Raw genomic sequence first — 21,487 nt, forward strand, 5'->3', positions numbered from 1 at the left:
ATGGATCAGCTAATACAAGAACTGCAGCAGGCAGCCGCTGCTCAGGGGCAAGGTCAACATCCGCTTGGGTCAGTCCATTTGCAACTTTTCGCGGCAGCAGCGGCCGTCAGCATGCACATGTCCGGCTGGTCATCCTTGCACAGCCTGTCCATGGGCGCCCCAAATCCGGAAACTAACCCCAATTCCGCAACCAATGCGTCCTCCGTGTATATGATCCACCAAATGGCGTTGATACAGCAAGCCAGTGCAGCCGCCGCAGCGATGGCAATGTACCAGCAGCAGCAGCACCGCCAGCAACCTCAGCCGCAGCAGGAGCCCCCGAAGGAAGAGCAGCCGCAGCAAGAGCAGGCGCAGCAAAGGGATCTCAATCGGGAGCTTGGCATTGATCCGAACAATGAGCAGCCTATTAATTTGGGACGACTGTCGCCCGCCCACAACAACCGCGCGGGTAAGTTTAATTAATTCATTGGCAATATTACTAGGTTATTCCCATTGATTGATTCGTTTTCTATGTCTATATTAACTAATAATAATAATGAAATATAATACTACCCATAGCGCTAATAAAAGCATGCACAAAAAACCACTCTATAAACAAGCATTTCGCATTTGGCCAAAATACACGAAATTGCTGGCCAAATTTAATTACGTGAATAATCAACAAGCCGCAACAACAATTACAAGCTGGCGAAAACACATAAAAACACACACACACACATTGAAAGTCCTGGCCTGCGGGCAAATAATGTTGTTTGCTGCCGCCTGTTGTTGATTAAAAATTGATCAAAAAACATAAAAACACACGAATTATGCATGCGCGTATGTAAATGCGTGTGTTGCGCGTGTGTGGGTGGCGCTGAATTGATTAAAAGGAGCAATTCGATTGAAATTTTATTGGTAAATTGAATAAAGTGCGCGGCGGCATAAAGGCCCCGGCCGGAAAACTTGTTTTCCATTCCAATTCGGCCATTTGGAAAATGCCATTATCTGCGCAAGCTCGCCGCAAAGTTAATGAATGTAATGAATGAACAAATGAGTGGGCCACAGGACATCCGGGCATAGAATGTGGGTGGCCATAAATAACCCCATTTCGGAAGTGTCCTTGCCGGGAATTAACGCTAAACGTGGGTGATTAGATGAGATCGGCTGAAATGTAGGAGAAATTTTTGAATAACTACTAAAAACTTTAATGGGCTTTTATACAGAGGTTATGATATGTATTTCATTTCTGGTGAAATAAGCCTTTGGCATTTAAATTACAGAAAATGTACATTTTTAAAATTCAAAGTTGAAATAATGGGAAAGTTATTGAATTATTAGTAATAGAAAATTGTAAAAGTCTTAATAGAATAGAATAGAAATTTATATAATATAGGCCACTTTAGGCAAAACATTTTTTTGAAAAGTTAAGCGCTTAAAAACCATATCACCATGGAAAACTTTTTTATTTTATATATTTTATATATTTTATATATTTTATATATTTTATATATTTTATATATTTTATATATTTTATATATTTTATATATTTTATATATTTTATATATTTTATATATTTTATATATTTTATATATTTTATATATTTTATATATTTTATATATTTTATATATTTTATATATTTTATATATTTTATATATTTTATATATTTTATATATTTTATATATTTTATATATTTTATATATTTTATATATTTTATATATATGTTTTGTTTATATTACTTTGATTAATTATATTGATTAGCCTTGAGATCAATGAACAAAGTGTAACTGCACTTTGTGAATGGGGCGCGAGGAGGTGCGAGGCACCTGGCATCGGAAAATGGGAAATGGTTCATGGGAAATGAGCAGTGACAGGTGAAGTCTTGCTTTCCTTTCGGTGTGTTTTCTTCCTTGTTTTTTTTGCCCAGGTCACGCCCAATCCGGGAAACGCCTGTATTTCCTATTTCGTACCTCGCCCTTTGTCTTTCGTCTTTTTGCAATTGAACCACTTTTGAGGCGCATCCAATTCCGATTCCGAATTGGCCGTCTTGCTGGGCCTCATCCTCATCCTATACTTTTCTCGACGACGGGAAATTAGCTGCCATTAGTCATTTTTATTGTTTTCGGTCGCGGCCCCGAAACTACAGAATACAAAAAGAATATATACATATATATAAAAAAGAGAACTGGCACAAGTCGGGGAAAACGGGGCATAGAAAACTGTTAGGAGAGCGGTGGAAAACCAGCGGGGAAAGTCTAGAGGGTGGGGAAGACCTGTGGAAATTGGGCAGCCAAACAATTTGTGGCAGCAATTTTTCTTTACATTTTTTTTCGTGAACCTTAAGAGAGGTAGAGAAAAAAAGGTCGAACTCGAAGCGAAATGTCTTAATTATTTTTGGTAGCTCCCTGCCCTCCGCTGCCAGTACCGAAAACCGCGTGCCTAAACATACAATTTTCGTTTACGACATTTTAATTAAGTTTTCCCCATTTTCCTCTGCCTGTGGAAATTGGGCAAATTAATAAGAACGCCATTGGCACGCCCCGTCAGGTTGCCTTTATTCGGTTTCTCTGTTTCTTGTGTTTTCTAACATTTTTCGGGCCCGAACATAAAGGGCCCCCTCCCGACCAGCGCTCATCAGTCCATCGGTGATGAATGAATTGAGTTGTTGGCTCCCAATCCCAGGTGATCTCCGCTGATCCGCTCCAGCCGATGGCCGCTCATTAGACAGCGCTGACCGCGAGCGCTTCTGGTAATTGCCATCATTTCAAGGGACTTCGAGGGGTTTTCGATGGGGCTGAACTACCGGGAGAACTCAACTGAACTACTAGACCTATAGATTAATTGTGATTGTGTCGAGTGGAAAATAAAGATGGAAACAGGTACAGCTGCACAGCGAGAAACGGGGGCTACCATTTTATAACTTAAACAGTCTGCAATGGGTTTAAAAAGGCATGATATGGTTTTTCAATTTGATTAGTTTTCTTAGTTCTTAAGGCATTTTTCATCTCTAAATATTTTATTAATATATTATTATAGTAAAATAACAAGCCATATAATAGGTATATGGATCAGTTCTATATAGTTAGCAAATTATTATTATTATTTCAGAAGAGAAGCCTCCTTTTATTTATTTGGGTATTGGGTTGCGTTTTTTCCAAGTGTAGATGATAGATGCTCCGCATGGACGAGTGAATGAGTGCTGATCCGAAGATTTCCCTCGCCCAAAAGTGAAAGATTTAGTGAGTGGATGGGAAGGTAGTGGAGTGGTGGGGAGGGGAGGGGCCGAAAACAAGACTGGAAGCCCGAAGAGCCGAAAAGCGAACAACGCAACCCATCAACATCAGCGACTAATGGGACTCTTGTTCGCATCGGAAAAGGGAGCAATTGGAAGGGATAGCTATAGGGTATGGGATATGGGATAGAGGGTATGGGGTATGGCGTATTGGTCCAATTTCCACCGAGATTTTCCTTGGCTAATTAATAAAACGCTCAGTGGGCTCGTTGCACTAATTGGTCCGATCGTCGGGCCCCTGATGAGCTTTTGACGAGCTCTCCGCTTTATTTATTTATTTTCTTTTTTTCGTTTGGCCCGGGAAATGATAATTATTTAAGTGGGGCCCCATTTAGGCGGTTGCCAAAAGCGAACGAGAAACAAGAAATCGGAGCACTATCAAATAAGCAAAGCGCCCTTATATCGCTCTAAATACTGCAACCCATCCATGTCGTCCTTGCATTTGCATTAGCATTTCCATAATTTATGAGGGCGACAACCCTGGCCGGTGGCCATAAATTCAGCAGAATGGCAGCCAGCCAAAATAGAAGCCAACATCTTTTTTCTAGGCCGACTGCGAATGCATTTTGGCAGCTCCAGCTCACTTCATTTTGCCCACTACCAAGTGGCGCGTCTCTGTGCTCCCCATCCAATATTTGTAACTGCCTTTATTTTGTGCCCAACCCCTTTTGGGTGGACTAATAAAAATCAAAAGGCGTTTTGTTCTCTAAACTTAAATTGAAAACACTTTAGGCCAGTCCTGCCCCAAAAAGCCGTTCCCCTGCCCAAAAAACCAAAGGATAAACACTTCAAGGGGCGGATTTGGCTTAGTGCACCCCTCTTACCCCCAACCCTCCCCCCTCCCCCCTGCTTGGCCCACGCCGCCCCTGCTTTTCGTCGTTATACCGTTGTTGAATTACCGTTTAGCACAAAGATGGCGGCGCTAGATAAAAACATTTTTTGGCCAAATGGGAAAAAAAGCAGTGCTCGTAGGTTGGGCAAAAAAATAAAAATAAAGGGGTATTTTGTTTCGGCCACTTGACTTGTACCGTTCGTATTCTTCTTTGTTTTGTGTTCTTTGGCCATTTACAGTTTTGAGGTGTAATTTTGTTGTTGTCTTAAATACCTTTACAAGTGCCACGCCCCCGGAACGCCCTCGAATTGTACAACTCGTTTGGCGATTAGCAAATTAGGGTTAGACGCCCCGAAAATGGTAAATTGGTAAATTTATTGGTGGCCGCTAAGGGTTTTCCCTGCCTCGCTTATTATTTAATAACTGCTTGCGATGGGCGGAGGGCAGTGGGAAGTGATATAGAATGGCCAATCAATCAGCCGAGCCCCCACTAATTTATCCCCTACTCATTTCGCCACTTTGTTGGCAATCTGTGTCGACAAGTGTCAAGAAATCAAGGCAATTACACGACCCAAAACCACAAAATAAATAGCAGGAGGGCGGTTTTTGGGTGGAAAATATCAAACAGCGACGAAACGCTAAGCGGAAAAGCCGCAAGCACGTAGAATCGAGCGTTTTACCGCTAAAGCTAAGCTCACCACCCACTTCCCATCCAAAAGAAAAACCCCTAATATCCTGAAACGTCCTGTAACACCCCTCAGAAGCACCCACACACGTCCCGATTTTTATGTTATCTCCATGGACTTGAGCCCAACAAGCGAACTCCCCTCTCGACGACATGAAAATTATGTAAAACTTAAGTAAAAGATGAGCTCGTCAAGAATTATGACACCCCAGGGAGTCCAAGGATGTGCATGTATGCGTGCTCGGTGGTAGCAACCCCAAGAATCAAGTGGGTGAGGGTGATTTCGTCGGTTCACATCGAAGTCTGTATACCCTACAGCATGAATAATGTATCTTTTACATATGAATAACACAAAAATTATCTAAATAATAGTATTTTATTGTAAAATTAGGTATAGAATAAGGAAAACCATGTATATAAAAAAGGATGCTGATATTGGATGCATTAAGAAAGCAGTATAACTTCACATAGGGCACACTGAAAATCACAGTATTCTGGCAAACAACTGAAAACTGTTGACCGAACAACAAAATCTAGCGGCATTTAAGTGGCAGCTTCGTTTGGGTGAAAACCACCCACGCACGCACACAATCACACACATGCCACACAAGCCAAGGACACAAAAATGAAAACCCCACTCGGAAAACCCCCGACGCTTGTTGGATTCTCTCGTAAATGCCTCATGTGCGTTTATATTGAAACAGATTGCCCTGCCATTCCATTCCATTCCCGTTCATTCCCGTTCATTCCATTCTATTCCCCGCTGATCTCTATGTGTGTGTGTGTGTGTGTATCCTTGCGACACTCTATCCGTATCTGTGTGTGTGTGCGTGCCACTTGTTTCGGTGTCCTTTGTGAAATTGTTGCGGTTTGCAATTTGCTGCAAATGACAACGAGTTGGTGGTGCGATTCTTCCTTCTGCCTCGACATACTTGTCCTCCTGCCCCTTTTTTATCCTTCCCCCTTCCCCCTTCCACTTCCTCCCACTCCCTTTGCCCGTCTGCGAAGACGACGATGGCGGCCATATTGCGTATACGCCATGTGGTTCGCCCCCCGTTTTCGCGCTGCGTGTGTGTGCGTATGGTGCGCATCAACCACCCGAAAGGAAAATGGAGCGGAAAGGGAGAAGGACGAGCAATTGCCTACCCTGGTTACGCCGCTGTCGCCCCCCTCCCGCTCGACCGCTTTCCCTGGCCAAAATAGGAAAAATCGTGAAAAGGAAGTGTGTTGTAGGGGGGGGTGAAGAAGAAAAGCCGCACGACACTTCGGGGCTAATACAATTTATACACTTGGCTTGGCGTCGTTTCGGTTTGGCTCAGTGCCATGGTCCCAAAAACAGGGGGAGGGGGGGTGGGGGGGGGGGGTTGGGGGTTTCGGGGGCCAAAGAACTGGGGATTGGCAGGACCTCTCTCTCTCCCTCTCTTCGCCTCTGTCTCCCTCTGTCTGTCGCTCTTTTCGCCCAACTCGATTGTCAGCCAGTTTTACGGTTGGATCAATGTTTATGCCATTATACAAACACGAATACATACATATGCATGGATATATATATACGTATATGTATATGTGTATATGCAGGAGCAGGAGCAAAAGCACACCGAGGCATTTATCCTTGTTATACACCGCCCTGTCTACTGATTTCCCCCCACACTCTAAGCTCCTTTCTCCGTCGGATTTCGTTTGTAAATTGGAAAATTTTGGTTTTCGTGTGCTGCATTCAAGACTTTTCGAATCGACTGCTGCAGTACTTATTGTTTATTAAAAATTTAATTTTCCCTAGAAGTATCTTAGAAATTAAATCTTGTATTAAAAAGGGTACTTTTATAAAGGCAATGTCTCTTGATCATTTTCAAGGGATTCATCTTTTTAAAGTTCGCTTAAAACATATACATATGAATAGGAATATTACGAAATCGCACATTGTTGGTTAGCAATAAATGCTAGTCCTGTAGGATTCATAGTCGTAATATCTATTATTATCTATTATTGTGATATATGAAAATGAGCAATCCTATTCGTATAAAGGGTAAACTCTAGTCAACGCCTAAGTATTAACATCCTAGTCTCGATTTCGCTGTAGTCACAATATTTCTTGTATCCAAGAGCGTTCCGCTCGTTGGCTGTCCACCCTGTTGCCCCTGGCCCTCCTATCCACCTAGTCCCCGGATCCCCGAAACCCGAACCTCGTAACCCCCAAGACCGTACGTTCTGTAGCTCCACCTCAAGCTGCCTCCACAACGTTGTCGTTGTATCTAATAAACCTTAAATGAAGGCAATATTGTGGGGTTGTTTTGGGTTAATATTGAAACGATAAAATTGAATTGAGCCGTATGCCTAGGGAGGTTTTCCAGTGGTTGTGGGGTAGAGGGCGGGGTAGCGGGAGGTGCACCAGACGTCCCTGAAAGTTTTCCCTATTTCTCAATGTTGTTGTTACTGTTGTTTTTGGTCTGTGCTTTGCTTTTGCTATTCGGCTTTCCTTGCTTTTTCCATGCCTTGCTTTGGCTTTCGGTTGAGTTGTAATGACACTTTTAGCTGACTTTGAAGCCATTTACCCGTCCCGAGTGTGAGTTCATTTCCGTTTCCGTTCGTGCCTTGCGAAGCCCCACTGTTTATTGTTCTCCACGAGTCGATGCGGTTTTTAATCAATTTTTGGGACACGATTGACTTGGCATTACTTTCGGTTCGAGCAAACGTGCGTGACTTTCCGAGAGTGAAATGTGCACTTAATTGTATTAAACAGTAACTTTCACCCATTTCATTTTCACTGTTAAGCAAGGCAGTCTAAAAAATAAACTTAATGTAAAGTTATTCCATTCAAATTGATTGGAAATACCACTTTAAACCAAACTTAAGACCTTAGAAAAATGTTACAAAATAAATAAAAGTTTAAAAACAGTTTAAAAAGCAATGACAGCTTGATAATTTTCCCTGTTGCCATGTTAAGTTTTAGATTATAAATTATTTATTCTAATTCTAAAAAAAAATACTTATGTATGTACATATATAAAACAGTAACATTTCGTTTTAATCAGATGGTAAGGGAAAAGGAAAGTGAAATAAGGCAAAATGAAGAAAGGCTGTTTATGGGAATGTTGATATAGTAGATAGCAATAAGAACAAAGTGGTTCCGAACGGAAGTCGAAAGCAGAGCGAGTGGAAGGGGACATTAGTATTCGAGTTCGTATCTGTTTCCGCCGCTTGGACTTTTGGCCATGTTTTTCGATATACTTTTGTTCGTTTTGGCCAAATGCCGTCGGCAATTCGTCCGTCTGCCTCGCTCGGCCCATCTCTTTCGCACCCCCCGCGCACCATCTCTTTCGCACCGCACTGGTCAGCTTTGGCAGCTGCGACTTTTCCGCTTAACATGCGCTCAACATGTTTGGCGATGTTGTTGCTGCGTTTTTTTATTAATTGAAAAGTTAATTAAAGGTGATAAAAATTATACATGCCACCGATTTTCGCGCTGCAGGCGTTCGACACCAACAACAACAGCGAAACACGTTTCAATTACACGCACACACACACACACACACCAACGTTCACCTGCTTATGATACACATACACCTACCATTTACAACAAGTTGCTCCCTCTGCCCATCTCTTTCCCACTCTTGTGGCAGTGCGACAGCGTCGCAGTCGCCATAGTTTGCGCATTCCAGTGGAATGAGATGTGCGAGCGAGATAGCGCGATGGCAAGTTAATTAAATCCTCATGTATTAATCACGGCACCTACCCACCCTTCCCCACCCCCTCCACAACCCCCTCCACAACCCCATCCACCCCCTCTCTGGCCCACACTTTCGCTCTATTAATCGCAATCGCCCGAAAACCCGTTGTGCTTGAATCCTGTACACCGGAAGAAATTGCGGCATATTTGTAAACAGCATATCAGAAGTTGTTAAAATAAGGCTTATTTACTTTGGTTTAACTTTTAGATTAATACGTTTTGATAGAAAATCTTAAAAATTATTGAAAACATTGCAAATATCCTGGAGAATTCAATTTAGGAATTATGAATAAATTAGATTTTTTTTTATTATTATATCAAGAATGTGAGGGACGCGATGGTATAGATTTCCCTCCTGTATGGATTTTTTTTGTTGTGTAGCCAAAATCCTCATTGTTGCCCTCTCTTTCGCTCGTCCAGTTGCTTTCTCTATCGCTCGCGTGGCCCCAAATCTGCGCTTGCGTGATTCCGATGGCAAATTAATTCCTTGGTAATTTGTTTTGATGTGATGTGCGACTGGAAATTGATTGAGATTGTGTTGTTGTTGTTGATACTGCCGCCGTTGTTGTTGTTGTTGTTGTGGTTGTTGTTGCTTCTGTTGTTGTTTCTGCTGGGGAAGAATTCATTAAAAGCAGCAGCAGAAATCAATTTTTATGCTCGCCTCTGTGCTTCTTCGTCGCCGTTTTTGCTTTTTACCTGTTTAGCTTTTTTGCCGTGCTCTTTGCTCTTTTGCTCAAATTTTCGGACTGCCGTAGTTTGTGCATAAATCATCGGACCGCGCTCAGACATAACTTTCAATTAATAAACTATTGTCTACATTAATAGATTTTGTGTGCCATGCCATTTGTGGCATGGGCTTTTGGCTTTTGCGCCGAGATTTGTTTGTCCAATTAATTATACAAAGAAACCGAAATTGGTCTTGGAACCCATACCACAATGGTATTTTGGGGATTATTGCCCTTTAACTGGATGAGCTTTCGAAGTGGAACAACTGGTTGGGAGCTCAAGTGGATTTTCAGAGCAAATTAATACGAATGTGTTATTGGACATCGTAAATGGGCAGCATGTGTAACGAGCTAAAAACTTTAGTGGGCTTATTAAAAGGTATATAAAATAACTGCAATAATCAGTGTTAGAAAAAAATCTCTTGTAAGTAATTGTAAAAATTCCCACAACTGGTTTGTCTTCGTTCGCAGTATTGATTATTGATTCAAGTCTCATATCTTGCAATCTGTGGCATTTATTATAGCAGATCCTCTTCAATTTTCTTAAGTCGCAAATAAATCTTAATAAAATGCAAATGAATGCATCGTAGCATGACTAAAATCTCTCAAATTCTGACAATAAAATGGCACTACGCAACCCTAAATCAGTGACTGCCATCGTTCTTCAACCTTGCACCTGCAACACACACACACAAAAGCTCGGACACTCGCAGAGAGCGCGAAAGAGACAGACAGCTGGAACACGCCCCCTCTGCGAAGAGAGCGGGACGAAGTCGCTTCGTAATCAAATTAAGTAAATTACAAGCTCTCAAATGTGCAAGACTCGTGTTTTACCAGGCTAATAACTGCCGAAAATGGCGGAGAATCCCAACCAAGAAGGGCCAAAACGAGATCCCCAAGAAACGGCATGATGGCCTTATCCGCAGCTTTAGAGGACCCAGCTCAGTTCCAGTTTGCAAGGTATCCCCGAAAGTCCCCCTGGTTCCTCCAGTTTCACAGATCCCCCAGACAACTTAAGAACTCAATTTGCGCTCTCTGTCTCGCTCGCACCCTCGCCGGCTATCTCTTTCGCGGACAGAGCCTGATCTTTGCCGCGCTTCCTTTCTAAATTGATTTTGAAAACAAAATGATCGTAAATTTTGATCGTCTTTGCAGCCTCTGCAAATTACCGAAGCTTTCGGGTTCTGTTGTTGTGCCCGATCTTCAAGCGGGCACCGCCCCAAAATGATGATTATTATCGTTGTTGTTGTCGTTGTTGGTGTTGGCTCTTTTATGGGCCTTGATTGAGTTGTCATATTTTATTACCGAAAATTTTAGACAACGTTGCAAGCCCAAGCAGCCGAAGGTCCCATTTGCCATAGCGAATTGGGTTCGGTATCTCGCGATCTGCGGATATGGCGATCTGGCGATCTGGCGATCTTGGGATACCCTAGTGACGTCTTCATTGACGCTGACGCCGGCGCAGGCCCGGCTTCACACCTGTATTGGTGTTGGTGCCGGTTGCAATGTGTGCATGTGTGTGTATGTGTGATATTCAGGTGATAATATGCCCGCCATTTTCGTAATGGAAAGTAATTATTGTTTGCGGCAACGAATTACAGTAATCGTCATAAAATGTTTCCCCATGACTGCCCGCAGCGGCAGAGCAGCGCGTTGCAAACGCCAAAAAAAGAAGGGGAAAAAAGCAACCAACAATCAGCGGCCGTAAACAGCGGCAGAAAGAGACGGGACGAGGGTAGGACAGGGACGGAGACAGTGAGCAGACGGCAGCCCTCCTATAATCAAGGGAAATAACATTTTCAACCAGCGTTAAAACTAACATTAATTATGTCCGAAACGAACAAAACGATCGAGACCAAGGAAGCTCCAAATTGGTCGAAAACAACAAAAGTGGCACAAAGCGAAGATCGTTTATGCGGCGTTAACTTGCGGAAGTTCTCCTGTGAATTGATTTACTGAAGAAATGTTGAATCTATAAATAATACTGGACTGGATACTAAGCTCGACTGCCACAGAAACTGACACCCAACGTGGGGCGCTAATAGTGCAAAAAACAAGGTTTTTTAGCCATGAGGATAAATGTTTAAGCTGGTTCACGTATTGAGAGTTAAAATTACAAAATAAAACATTTTTGTAGGTAACACCCATTGTTACAATGTTGACATTATATTGCCGCATTTGGTAGTGCTACAATGAACATGATAAAGTCATTTCAAAAAGCAAACAAGCCGCTGCCAATGTGTTATAGCACCATGTAATGAAGTGGCTTAATCAAGGGGATCTGATATAAATGGTGTTGAGCATGCAAGAATTTACGTCATGCCATGTGCCATAAGAAAATCCAGCCTGGGATCCTTGCTAACCATATCAAATTCATAACTGTCAAATGATATAGCGTTTAAAGCAGGTAAATGAAATGAAAATTAGCTTTGAACGGAATGCTGGCGCAAAAACATGAGAGATGTAGCCAGCGCATGCAACACTGTAAGTGGCTTTTGTGGCGCCCACCGATCTGATATATGTACATACTCGCCTATATACATACATATGTACATATGTATGCAGAACCCACCGGCGATCGATGGAAAGATGTTAGAGCCACGAACATGGCAACAAAGCAGGGAACCGAAAAGGAAAGGACTGGACTGGACGGGGCTGGAGGTTTGAGCTGGAATGGGAATGGGAATGGGAAGGAAAACGAGTGCAGCCCCCGTTCAGAGTTACGCCCCAGAGACCGAAACCAAAGGAAAACCTGACCGAGCCCGAACTCGAACTCGAACCCGGACCAGACGTAGGCGCATCCATCGAATCCTCTCCCCAGCAGAGGCGGCCTATAACCGAAGCGATCTGAGCCGATCTAAAGGAAGACGAGCTCTAACCGACGAAACAGCCAACAACTGAACGACCGAACGAAACGACGTTAATAAGAAATTAATGTCTTGATCATTTTCGATCGTTATGTAAATCAATCAGGCAAATTATAGCTCAGGGGCTTGCCACAATAATTAGACCCTATTCGTAATAATGCGCCACAAGCTGCCAGCGTGCGAGCGAGAGGCCAGATACCCGGATAGAGATAGCGATAGAGCGATCCTCTTGGCGTGCAGACGCTGACGCGCCCCTTTGCAAAAATGAAAAATAAAAAAAACGCAAAACAAAAAAAAAAAAAATAAAGAAACGAAAAAGCAAAAAAAAATACAAAAGAAAAAAATGAGAAGCAGGCAAGAACGAGGTAAAAAATGTGGCATGCAACGCCTTGATGTCTTCTTCGACTCGGAAAGACTGAAGGCTGAAGACCGAAGACTAAAGACTGCGGACCCCAGATCCAAGATCCAGCGACGTCTTCATTAAAACAACAAAACATTTATGCGCCGCTTTGGCATGTCGATCGTAGCTGGTAGATCGTTTGAGAGCAGTTCGTCATGGCAGCAGACTTTGCTCTGGGCGAGGGGGGTTACGTGGGGGCCACGAGAGGTCCATGGAGCGGGTCTTCGGGGGAGGAGGAAGGGGTGGTGGTTAGAGCGGGGGCAACTGGCAACATCGTAACAAGATGCGTAAAAATTATTGATTTTCTTTGACTTGATTGTTGTTGGCTATCAAAATTTAATCATAGCATGCAGCACAACCAGCAAAAAGGAGAGGGGCAATAGTGCACTGGAAGAAACAGATTTGTAACTCTATAGACGATTAAATAATGTGAGTTAATATAGTAATCAACATAAAATACAATAATATATATAAAACTATTAAAATTTAAGGGGTATATGCAATATTTTTACAATAGCACAGATATAGAATGTGATTCTTACTACAAAAATATGATATAATATTTCGGAAGTGAGTATTATTTCCAAATAATAATACGTAGTTAAAAAATGCTTTTTTTGAATGCTATCTTTGCGTTAGCTTGGCATCAAAAGAGGCTGAGAATTTCTTCGAGTGCATGGGGATGGCAACAGGTACTGGGAGATGGAGATGGCTAGCATGTTGCCAAGTTAACCACTCGGCCACTTCCACTTGAATTTTCAATTTTGCATCGCAGCAGCAGGGCAAAGTAATTTGCCGCGTTGACGTGCCTGGCCTGGCAGATGAGCAATGACCCGGCTCGACCAGATCGGTGGAGAGGGTCCAGGGTCCAGGGTCCAGAATATACAGCCAAACCGATCCGATCCGAGCGCAACCCAGACCAGTACCAGAATACCCGGACAGCCTTTTGCTGTCGATTGCACTCGCTCGTCGTGTCGATCAATTCGTTTTAATGCAAACAACTCGTATAAATTCATGTGGCAAGTGGGCAGCCAGCCGGTGCGCTCGCCGCGTGCCCCTGCTCCTTGGAGATCCCTTCCTGGAAACAACGGCTTCGGCATCGGCATCGGCGGGCATCAGGCAAAGTGCAAAGAAATTCATTAAATTAAGTGCCACACATTTGTGGCCCACTGTGCGGTGCCTTTGGAGCATGGAGCTCCGATTGCGGTTATTATTGCTCGCCCATAAAGCGGCCGACGGAAATGAGACTGTGGCCAAGGACTTGGCCAGGATAACAGGAGGTTGGTGGGGCAGGGGCGCTTCGCTAAGTCCAGAGCCCACCACATGGAACTGAGTTGAGTGACGGCGTCAGAGTCGTCGGAACCTAGACAAATTACTGGGCACCTCGCAAATGGCGATTGTCCGGGTGTCTACTGTAATGCGGTTGCCGGAGTCGCAGTCGGCTAATGATGATGGACTCAAGCGATCGGCTATCTAGGGGTGGTAAGCGTGTCCAAATGAGGGGAATCTCTGTAGTAGTTATGCCCGTTTAGTTGCAGATCTAGGTGGATCTTGGGAGGGATTATGGTGGTGTACCACCTTCTTTCTAATAAATAGTAAATAAATAGCCAACTTCAACAAATGGAGCTCATCTCTTCCTGAAACAGAAGTCTGGAGTTAATCACACCAAGCCTGTTTCTAATATCCCGCAGATTCCCACGTTATGCGCTGAACAAACAGTTTAGTTCCATTACCAACTTGGAGTTGGGAAAACTCGGACAATCCATCAATGTGCCCAGGAACTAAACGCCTTTGACAGGCAATGAAAAGCGGCGTTCTTGGTGGAAAACAAAAAAGGGGTTAAAATTCGAGTTTGGAGTGTGAAACAGAGGCGTAAGCTGGAAATCGCCGTGTTAGGGGCGCGTGTCAGACTTAATGCCTGATTCTGGGCACTAGTTCTCTTTTTTTTTTCTAGGTGATGATCCTGGGGGTTGACTTTCAGAAAACAAGAGTCAAGCGAAGGGTCGCATAATTAGCAGCCCTAATAGTTTATGTGGCCATTTTTTTGGGCGTTTTATTTGTGTTTTTTGCCGTGTGGAGTTCGTTTTTTCTTTTTCGTGAGCCAGGCAAATCAAATCATGTGACAAGCTTCTAATGAACCTCAAAAAGGCACCCCGAAATGGTTTTTTTTTTTGCATTTTTGACTATGATTTTGTGTTCCCAGCCAGCGACATTTGTGTGGCCTATAAATGCTAATGAGCCCTCACATTTTTTGTTTCATTTGCAACATCGCTTTTTTTTATAGATTTTTACGGGCATTTGTTGGGTAATTTTTTGTGGGTCGTTTCGGAGGTGGAATGAACGTTATGAACCAGGCCAGGAGCACTGGTCTCGCCTGGTGTCCTTGTGCTCATCAACATCATCATCATCGTCCCGAGGGCCTCCTTCCTTCATCTGCGTGTGCATTTTGTTCCACTTGAGTTTGTTTGTTTAACGACCTTTGAAATTAGGCAAAACTAAGGGCCAAAGGATGAGGCTCGATGCTCTGGGGTTGCCTCTGAGATTTGGGATTGGGTTTTGGGCTCCGGGCCTCTGGGTTCTAAGTTCTGGGTTCCGGGCTCTTGTGGGTCTGGAACGATTCTCGACTGGACAGCAGACGGCAATTTATACTGTTTATATGCTAATTTCGCCGATCGCCTTTTCAGTTTGCATATGATTCGGATGCAGATTTGCCATTTGCTGGCCTAATTTAAATTGGGTTAGCGTTTTTAATTAGCCAAACGAACAGGGGGGGGTGAGCGCTTGTTAGGGGTTGAAACACTCTAGAGCAGTTTATGATCAAAATAATTCAACTGAATTAATTTAGCTGAATTTAAAGTAAGGAGCAAGGAAACCGATTGCCTGAATTAATTAGTATTTAAAGCTTTGCTTTTTTTTAATGTGCAGTTTTGTTTTGTATGCCGTTTAAGTTGTGTCGTTGCAGATTTGAAATACAAATATTAGAAAAGATTCTAAATATTAATATATACCATAAATGAGTAACTACAACAATTTGTATGAACTAGTTAAGCATTTTGAATAGGAAGTCTTGGTTATTGCAAACGTATTTCAACAACAGTTCGCTTTGAATTTTTTCTCGTACTGTATCTTTCTAGATTCCGGGTCCTCAATGACTTCCCCCATCAATCCTTGGGGGTCTCATTCGGTTTCAGTTTGGCCAGTTTACCTTGGCGTCGCCTCTAAATGCCCGGCAAATGTCTTAACCATTAGCTGCCACGCCCCTTATCGATTGGCGAGCAACACACACACGCACACACACACATGATATCCCCAGCCCACTGTTAATCCCAAATCCAAATCCCCCAACTGGAACACAAAACAAAAGCCAAAGACCTGTTCCAGTTGCCGGAATCTTTGTGGCAAATTAGGAGGACAAACCCCTCGAAAATGCTGTGAACTATGCCAGATACGATTACGATTCGACTACAACTCCTTCTCCGCTTCTCCCGGCGAGTCGGAAAGTCAACAAAAACCATAATTCAGATAATTTTATTTATAACACCCTTGAGGAATTATATTTTATTTACTCTTTCAAGTGTGATGATGAGGTTGAGAGCGGCCAGGGGGTAAAGGCATTGTTGGATGGACCGCGATACACCGATATGGTCCTTGGTCCTTGGTCCTTGGTCCTTCTCAGGGACCTGCCCCTTTGTTGTGTTTGTTGTTTGCTGTTTGCTGTTTGGTGTTTGGTGAACTCTATGAAATGTCTGGGTCGTGTCGAACAGGGGTTGAATCCCCTTGCGTCCTGCGGCTCCTTCGATTTGCTAGCAGATGTGTTTGTAAATTGTCGAAATCTGTGTGCATTTCAGCATATGAAACTCACGTAGCCGACCGCTCTATGATTTTTATTATATTTTTTCTACGTTTTTCGGTGGAAAGTGTGCCCCACTCCTGCCGCCTTGGGTTGTGGTGCACTTGATGGTTCGTGTGGTTAACCACTGGTCGGTGGCTCACAAGTCGATGGCCCAAACCTCAAACTCCGAAGCCCGAAGCTCCAAAAGAGCCAACCCCCCTGTAATTGCCCAGTCAGCAGGAGCAGTGGCTCTGGCAAATTTTTGCAATTAAATTTCACTTAAAACTGCAACCGAACGCAAACCCAAACTGCAAACCCAAGGCGGCAAGAGGATAGAATTGTATGGCCTGGTATGGTATGGCATGGTATAGTATGGAATAGATTGGGCGGGGGGATACGAAAAGGGGTCGGTTTGTAGGAGTAATTTACTTCCGCCATTGGAGCTTTAAACATATCCGAGCAACACCCACCACTTCCTAATTGTGGAAACCAATTTGCGCCGCTATAAATTAGAAAGACAAACGACGCTCCTCCTCGAATCCTGCTGAATTTCCAGAGGGGGGAAGGGGGGTAGGGGAGGCGCCTGGGCTGGCCTGGTTGGGAATGGGGCGTGGTCGCTTCCGTTTCCTGCTGCTATTTCAGTTTCAGTCGCTATTTGTGGTCTCGCTCGCATATCTTGGAAATTTGCATAAATAGACTTTAATTGTTTGCAATTATAAAACGAGACCGAAACGAACGGCACCGCCTTCCCCGGAATAACACATAGATTCATGGATACATGGAAACATGGATACGTGGACTCACGAATATACACCCTGTGACTGGTGCTTCTCCACTTAGTTGGTGGGTATCCACAGCAGATAGTATTCCGGATAGTTGTGCGGCTGGCTAGCAATCTAATCTACTTGGGAAGAACTTACTTGAAAGCATTTCTTATAGGAAAGAACTTCGATATAATGGGTACAATTTTATAACAGATGTGCATTCTGGCAGGAATATGATATATTTTAGGGTTTCCAATGGGAATAAAATAACGAAATCTTGCTAGTTTCTCATTCTGTTATTTTCAAACAGTAAATTTTCTTTGATTTTACATACATAATTATAATTTTTGTTAATTTATTTTTGTGATTTGTTCCTTTTTATTTAGGATCTAGTCGCGAGAACAATACAGATCCGCTAAGCGATAATGGGGCCGATTCCAATCCGGGGCAGAATGGTAGTGCAGAGTCCTCGAAGAAGCCTCGCGGCAGGACCATCTTAAATTCTATTCAGCTCACGGAGCTGGAGAAAGCCTTCCAGGAAAATAACTATCCTGACATTTTCATGCGGGATGCCTTGGCCACCAGACTCGATCTAATGGAGAGTCGCATAAAGGTGAGTTTCCAAAACTGGGAATCAAAACTCTAAAACTCCTTTTGAAATAGATTCGAATTAGTTCGGTCTAAACTAGAAACCAAAGTCGCCTTGCAAGTGCTAATAGAATTTTGTTTAATAACACATTACTATGAAAACCACCAGGAGCACATAGGATTCCCTTTAGGTATCCCCTGTCCCCCATCCATTTCCATTTCGATTCGTTTCGATAACATTTGCGTGAGCATTGTAAAACAATTTGGCGGCAACTGGAACTCAATTACTCAATAAAACCAATTACCTGACTATTTTTATCCATTATAATTCATTTTATTTCATTTGCAATTGCGTTTCGTGTCGCTCGTTGTTGTAATGATTTCAATTGCATTCCCATAGCGTAGCTTAACCCTTTTGTCGCCCCCCTAGCGAGCCGCCCCACTCTTAACCCTTAACCCCCCGATGCCCAACGATGGCTGACTTTGCATGTCAGTCGTGTGATTATCGTGGGTCTTTGTCTATCTGGCAATAGCCCTCTCTCTCTCTCTCTCTCTCTTAGGGGGACGGAGACGGGGACATTTGGCTACGCTTTTCGTCTGAAATTGTTTCTTGACATGACATATCAATTTGTCAATGCGAACGACAAGACAGCGACAGTCTGTCCGTCATTCGAATGGCGAACGTAACTCCACGGGTTTCGGAGGTACAACCATACATATCTACATACATGTGTACATATGAACCAAAAAAAAAACACAGGGAATGGTGGGGCAGGAGGGGGGGGGGGAGCTCTTGTTAAAGTCGGGAACGAAGCATTGCATGCCGCTGTTCGAAAACAATTTGTTGCACATTAAAAAATGCACAATGCATGCAAATGACTTCAAATTGTCGCAGACACACACACACACACACACACGCATTGGAAAAGCCCACCTCCCCCCCTCGACTCCACCCCTGTGTCACCGCAGCCCCACCCCCCATCGATACGCCTGGATTCCCCGGCAAAATGCTCGTCAATTAGCGACGCCATCTTGTTTATGACTCCAACTAAGCAAAGCCAACCATCCCCATCTCCATCCGCATCACCATGGTCATCATCATGATCATCATCACCCTGTGGTCACGATCTCCAGCGCGACGATGATGACGATCCATCTCCAGAACGCATGACATATTGCCCTTGGTCTGGTTAATCGTCCGCATCTGAATTGGTGACTTATTGAAACGAATTGGAGGGAATTATGATTAGCTGGCAATGGTAATGGATACGCCACGCCTGTGGGTACCAACTGCCGCACATCTTAACCTTAGACAATTACTTGTGAAAGCCTGTGCCATTTAATTTGCCCTTATCCCTATCCTTGCAGATATGGTTCCAAAATAGGCGTGCCAAGTGGCGTAAGCGGGAGCATACCAAGAAGGGTCCTGGAAGACCGGCTCATAGTACCCATCCCCAGAGCTGCAGTGGTAACCCCATTCCACTTAGCGAACTTCGCGCCAAAAAACTGTGAGTACCACAAATGGAGGCGATATAGCCCAGATACCTGATCGAGTTCCTAATCCGAAACCATTGAACAGAGCCCACCGCAACAAGCTGATGAAGAAAGCCATCGAACGGCAGGCGAAGAAGCTACAGGACAAGGGACTCCCAGTGGACTATGCCCGTCTGAAGGCCGATTACATAGCTGCCCACCAGATGAAACGGGTGGAGGATAATAACTCGATGGATGATGATCTGCGCATCGATATGGTGGGCGAGGAACCGGAGTTCGTGACCGGCGACAGTCAGGACCCCTCGTTATGCTCCTCCAGGAACTACCAGTCGAGCACCAGCAGCGAACTGGATTTCGAGGATATGGAAGTGGAAGTGGAATAGTGGAAGTTCCGCCGCCACCACAGCCATCGGTGCAAAGGACCGTCGTCCAAAAATCGTCCTTCAGCATCAAATACCTGTTGGGATCGTAACAAACATCGTATGTTGCACTACTATGATTTCGGGAGGTTAGCTAAGCATTAGGTGCGAATATAAACTGTTAACCCAAACATTCCGCCCCTCCTTCTGTCTGGTACTTTTCTTTGGGGTCAAGAGTGTGCCAGTGGGATGACGATGATTTGGGTACGGTTAGGATATACGCATGCCAAAATGCGAGTGCTTTTTAATTTCCAGCCAACACCCCGAAGGCTCTCGTGGGGTAAAACATAAAAAACCAGGGAGAGAAAAGCAGCTTCGGGAGGCGGAGGCAGTGCATCCATCAAGTTCACACGCAGCTCGCACGGTGGAAGCAATCCGCTGAGCTCAGCGGCAAAAAAAAACCTTCGATATTCCGATAAGCAAAATCGATAAAGTCATTCACGTAACACTACAATCGAATTTCGGTTAATACTAGGGTCCATTGACTGACTTCGTTTTGATTGAGCTCGTCATCGATCTGGTTTTATAGTTACTGATTGATTGCAAATGGTGATTGATCACTCAGCGCTGGCATTATGTGCCTTTCGCACCGACAACCATAGTACCCATCATCAGCATCCGTTGGAATCCCAGAGTCGCAGTTTTCGACCTCGGGGCAATTTCAGAAATGCAACTCGCGACCGCTGGAGCAGAGACAGCGCAGAAAGAGACGACCAAGGCGGCGGGGGGGCGAAAGAGACGGCTGCAAGGACAGCGTATGTGTAATACACACATCAGGCAAATAAATTAGAAGGCAACTCCTTCGGCAGAAGCGTCAGCCAGGCCGCGCCCCCCGTTCGCACTCGGATCCTACAAAATGGAGCCGTAACCCAAAGCCATCCCGAAACCCTGGTGAGTGGGGATGCAGAGTGGCGAGTAATGCAGACAATCCGTCATGCAGGTGTGAATGATTCATTAATTTCTCGCCTTCATACGAATTTTCATTTCAGTTAACATGCAAGCGGAACCGAAACGAGACTCAAAGAGTTACGCACACTGCGAGAAAAAGCTCGTAGTTCATCGTTTCATTATTACTTTTGGTACAGCTCAATATCATGATCAGAAGATTTTTCTTCAATATACGATAAAACTGTTGCTGTAACTTCCTTATACTAATACTATTAGTTAAGCATAGTTTCTAAGTTAGTTAGAATTTTCTTCAGTGTGTCTGCGGATCGGTAAAGAGGGTAAAACGGGAGAATAACTCTGAAGATGGAGATGGGGCTGGACTTTAACGGCGACGTATGCCTGGCAGCTTTCTTGAAGATCCGCTCGACTCCAGCCGCATCCACATCCACATAGCCCACTGCTGATCCTCCGAGCTTAACGTCTTCATTACGCACGGCCACGACCCACGTTTCCTGCCACCATCCTCTCGACTTGGAGTCGGGAAAAAAACGAAGAAGAAACTGAAACAGAGACCCAGAACCAGAATCAGAATCAGAATCAGAACCAGAACCAGAGGACTCTCCACTCTGTCTCCGCTGCCAATTTCGTTTTGCATTTTCAACTTCGTGGCATTTCCTTTCGGGATCTGGAGATCTTGAGATCTTACGATCTGGGGATCTTGGGATCGAACCTAAGCCGAAAGCTTTAGCCAGCGGGTGGCTGGCGGTCCCAGCTTGTGGGTATTGTCTGCGGATCGGCTAGCGTTAATTAGCTGATGAGCCCGCAGATCAAATGCCAATTAACCAATCGAGGTGCACAAAGGGCGTCCTAATTGAATTAGGGCCAACCAAGGCAAGCGGCTGGAATATCGGGGTTGTGCAAACAAATTGGGCCATAAATTGTATGAAAGATGGAATCACACACTTTACTGGCACATCTCTAAGCTGAAATTTAGAATT

At 44.0% G+C, this 21,487-nt stretch overlaps 1 protein-coding gene across 1 annotated transcript; it reads left to right on the forward strand.

Annotated features, from left to right (window-relative positions):
- LOC117147288 (homeobox protein MOX-2) lies at window positions 1–19,654 on the forward strand. The gene is made up of 4 exons (XM_033314133.1): window positions 1–448; window positions 17,487–17,713; window positions 19,057–19,196; window positions 19,268–19,654. Exons 1-4 carry the CDS (start codon window positions 1–3, stop codon window positions 19,563–19,565), a joined length of 1,113 nt encoding a protein of 370 aa, XP_033170024.1. The 3' UTR covers window positions 19,566–19,654.
- The last annotated feature ends 1,833 nt before the right edge of the window (window positions 19,655–21,487 follow it).

Source organism: Drosophila mauritiana, chromosome X, assembly GCF_004382145.1.
Source record: "Drosophila mauritiana strain mau12 chromosome X, ASM438214v1, whole genome shotgun sequence".
NCBI classification, from domain to species: Eukaryota; Metazoa; Arthropoda; class Insecta; order Diptera; family Drosophilidae; genus Drosophila; species Drosophila mauritiana.

Excerpts from the sequence above, each read along its gene's own strand:
- LOC117147288 (XM_033314133.1), top strand. The coding sequence starts at position 1 with ATGGATCAGCTAATACAAGAACTGCAGCAGGCAGCCGCTGCTCAGGGG. Across the intron at positions 17,714-19,056 it reads TAATGGAGAGTCGCATAAAG|ATATGGTTCCAAAATAGGCG; the intron begins GTGAGTTTCCAA and ends CTATCCTTGCAG. Across the intron at positions 19,197-19,267 it reads GAACTTCGCGCCAAAAAACT|AGCCCACCGCAACAAGCTGA; the intron begins GTGAGTACCACA and ends ACCATTGAACAG.